Here is a 4131-nt window from a genome sequence, read left to right as displayed (position 1 = left end):
CAGGCGACAACAAACAAGGCACTCTGTTATTTCGACGTGCGTTTAGTTCCCCAGTTAGCGACGGTTAACATCAGGGGAGGAACTGGGAAGGGTGAATATAGTCGGAATTCCACCACATACTGTCTTACGGAATTGATATTGGATATATTGATCTATATGGTACAAGTTAACCTTAATTGCACTGTTTTAATAATAAAAAATGCAATTGATATTTGGTTACATTGAACGCCGCCTTCCCTTGTTTATCTTGTTTATCATAGTTCCTACTTTATTATTTCTGGCTTCAATAAAGATTGCCAATATCCGCTATTAATTATGAGGTAACAAACTCACGGGGGAGGCTACACGCTAGGAGGATGAAGTTCTCAGGAATTACTGTCACGGAATTCATTGAAAACGTTATGTTTTTCGTCGGAAGACTTGTGTATACCGAAGAAACAATGGTATTTTTCACCTATAAAGAGAGTTTGAGGTGCTTATTTAAACTTTGATGATTCAGTTTACAATACATATTGTATAATGTGTCAGAAACTTAATAGTCAAAGTTTCATTGCCTCTTGTTTAAAATCTGGTAGTTTTTAGTAAAATTTCCAAATTGTTTGCTCATTCGTACATATTGACCTGTTCGTTTGTGAACTTCTTCCCTGCCATACCTAATAACCTAATGGAAAAGTGCAAACATTCAGACCAGGCTATCAAATTTATGCCCGATTTTTCAAGTGTTCATGAGTTTTTCTGATTACTCTTGTTACTACCAGTGTGTTTACGGCACGTTTTAGTGCTTTTAATTATAAATAAGGATGTAAATCATTATGAAACGTAGTGTGCTATTGTTGAGATTTCCTGTGTACAGTCTCAATCAAATTCAGAAAAAAGGGATCTCTAAACAACGTCCAAAACGACAAAATTGAACATGTTGCAGGTTCATGGATGGTAATGGAAAGTGCAAATTACCGTCCACGCTCCCTGAATGCAACAATTTATAATGGTAATTGTGAAATAATGAGTTTAGAAACATCCGCAGATGTGTTCATACGGCGGTTATCATTTTGTTGTGATCAATATCTCCGAGGAATCACCCTTTCTCCGGATCAATAGAGTAAAATACGCCTCTCAGCCGATAGGGGAGCATGTGGTTGATCTTCCAACTATTTTATTTTGCACGCTTAAAATGTGAGTCCAAAAATAATAGTTAAAATTCTAGATATAACACAGTTTTCGGTACATATCATAGACTTGTGTGGATTGGCCGGCGCATACGCATACTAGCACTTATAGGCGAATGATGGTCTCGTGGAATATGCTGGTCTACCAGTCTGATTTGGTTCTCTTTTGTGTAAAAAAACCCCTCTTTATTGCGTTCGCCGCTACGAAGAAAATAACCCTTGGTTTGTTTAAGCGTTTTTCATTCTGTTTTTATTTTTACCCACGCAGGAAATGGTGTTAGCGTGATAAATATCCATGATAAATAATTGTAAGCATCCGCCATCATTCAACACTTTCATCGACTACAAACCTATTCTAATTCTTAGTTTGTTTTCAGAACTGCGCAATGTACGCATTTTATAGCCAGACATTATTGTTAAAAGTTATGTTGTTATTTCAATATAAAATCTGGAAGAGTGTGATCCCTCGGAAGCATCGGTAACAACAAAATTACATGAAACTTGCAGGCTCAGTTTGATTGTGTCTGTACATGAGAGATAATGAAAATCTTAAGTGCAACTTCCCTTACTGCCTCTAGGACCGTCTTGAGCGGAACTCAGTTTTCAACACTTCAACGTGTTGAAATCGATGATCCCGAAGGCGAAAATATCCAACAAATTTTAATTACTGCCAAACGGCACTTGATACCTCTTTACTGAAGTATAAAATTTTTGAAAAGGGTCATTTATATACCCTTATATATCATTTAATCAAATCGGTTAATTATCATCTTGGCACTTAGTTTGTAAAAATATGATATTTTATTGAACGTTTTGAGACTATTGTTATTTAACGTGCCTCCTACATTTCAAGAGACCCTTTATATTTTTTCCTATATCTCTTAGCATAAACTGGTCTGTGCAATTCGATTATCAAACCGTACCTTCAACTTTCGCTTATCGTGTAATGTGCTTGCATTTTCGATAGTTTGCAGTTTCCTTTTTACCAAAACCTTCACCGTATTGTAATGAAGCAAGAGTCTATTATCTAAATTTGTTAAAGAGATCTGTTATGATCAAAGATATGTATAAACGTGCGCAATACTATTCCAATCAAGTATGACAGCATTTTTCTTTTTGTAATATTGCTTTCTGAAGTAGATTTCTTTTCAAATTGGAATCACTATATCAATTTAAAAATAAAATACGACAATTTTGTGAACTGCATGTACGTAATATAGCATTTTTAATAAGGAAGTGTCGTTTAATAGAATATATTTTATAAAATAAATAGCTTTCAAATTTGCGTATTCTCTGCACAAATACAAAACTGTTTATAATGGTTTACATTTTTAGCAAAATAGTTTTATCAAATATGACATTTTCAAGAAAGTGTAACAATAGAGATTACATCTGATTTTTATAAACGAATCAGAGCAGTTTTTTTTCGTTTGATTGTAATAAACGTTAACATGAAAACGGTTAGATACATAAGAGGTTCAAAAATTAGAGTACTTCCTTATGTTTCCTAAGCACTATACAATCATAAAAAGGCTAGCGTGAGCATAGAGCACAAGTAAGTTCCTGTCCATTTACATACGGTGGACATTTAAGAGAACCACACTTAGCTTGAACAAAACTAAATAATTTTGCGTTCTTATCTCCGTCGCCACCATATAATTTCTCCGGAAGAGAATCTACGCAGAGGTATTCAGAAGCAGCAGACTTTCCGTAATGTCCAGCCATTAGATAGACATTGTATTCGAACTTGTATCCTGTTGGGCAAATGTTACTGCCAGGAACCATCAAAATATCACTTCGTGGAACTTGGCAAACCACACAAGGTACGTCATGGTCATGCAAGTACGTCCAGTCCGTGTACATGTACACACTATATTCAGCCCCGTAAATATAGGCGCCGCCTGATTCTACCTTTGATGTATATCGTCCCCATTTAGGTGACTTTGTAAGGCAAAGGGCATTAGCTGCTCCACCAGACTGCCTGTACTGCGACCCCGCGGCATATCCATTGTAAACTTCCTTTGAATCTCCTCTACATGTCGTTCGTCCCCATCGTACATAGGTTGATCCGCCGCTTCTAGGAGCGTTTTCCGATTCCTTACGATTTTCTGAAAAAAATCCGAATCATTTATGTCAAATTTACCACTTGATGCTTTTTTTATTTGTTATTTTATTTTTCTAAGCAACCTTATTGAAGTACAACTATAGATTGTTTCTTATAAAATAACCAACAATTTAAGACCCTACGATTTAAGAACCTAACAAAGAGCTATCAGAGCTATAAGAACTAAGTTGTCTTAAAAGTTATGTAAATGATTTAGCTCTGGCATAACTAAAATATGTTTTAATTCAAGTTTAAGCATTCTTGACTTTTTTCAAAAGAGAGCAATTTGCGGTATTTAGTAAATAGAATTTTGTTTTCAACAAATGAGACAAAAAGTAAAATTATGTACATATTTTTGTATATTTGTTTTTCAATGTCGGATTATCAAGAGACTTCTAATAGGGCTCAGGAATAGTTGTATAGAAATAAAATACCTTCTAATCTAAATTCCAAAGAATCAAGCTTGCTTTCCAACTCAATAACTTTCTTGAATAAACTGTATTCACACTGGTACTTGTCACAATACGTTCCATCACAATGAACAAAATAAAAAATGCTTGCTAGGAAAATATTTACGTATAATACAATACTGACTGCCATTATCATTTGAAGCGTTTAAATTCTACTGGCCTAAACTTATGATATAAACGAGGACAGAAGTAAAGTCGTTTACATTTTAAAGGTACTCTGTCATATAAGTGTCAGCATTTCTAACATTTATCTGAGCGAATACAGTTTACCTAAAAGGCGAAATTTGCGTGTCCATATGGTTAACTGTAAGCAATTGATTAGATTAAAATAGTGTATTCATAGTCTTAGTTAACAAAATGTTCGGCCGTTTTACAAAGCATGTATGAAGTG

General features: G+C 34.7%; 1 protein-coding gene across 1 annotated transcript; it reads right to left on the bottom strand.

Moving 5' to 3' along the window:
• Positions 1 to 2408: 2408 nt before the first annotated feature.
• On the bottom strand, positions 2409 to 3925 carry LOC132726174 (uncharacterized). The gene is made up of 2 exons (XM_060711444.1): positions 3705 to 3925; positions 2409 to 3274 (listed from the first exon to the last, which is right to left on the bottom strand). The coding sequence occupies exons 1-2, from the start codon at positions 3874 to 3876 to the stop codon at positions 2700 to 2702; spliced, it is 747 nt and encodes a 248-aa protein (XP_060567427.1). The 5' UTR covers positions 3877 to 3925; the 3' UTR covers positions 2409 to 2699.
• Between the last annotated feature and the right edge of the window lie 206 nt (positions 3926 to 4131).

Source organism: Ruditapes philippinarum, unplaced genomic scaffold (genome assembly GCF_026571515.1).
Source record: "Ruditapes philippinarum isolate M1 unplaced genomic scaffold, ASM2657151v2 ctg3998_1_1_1_1, whole genome shotgun sequence".
Lineage (NCBI taxonomy): Eukaryota > Metazoa > Mollusca > Bivalvia > Venerida > Veneridae > Ruditapes > Ruditapes philippinarum.
The sequence above is the reverse complement of the archived record's forward strand: the minus strand, read 5'-3'. Positions and strand labels throughout refer to the sequence as shown.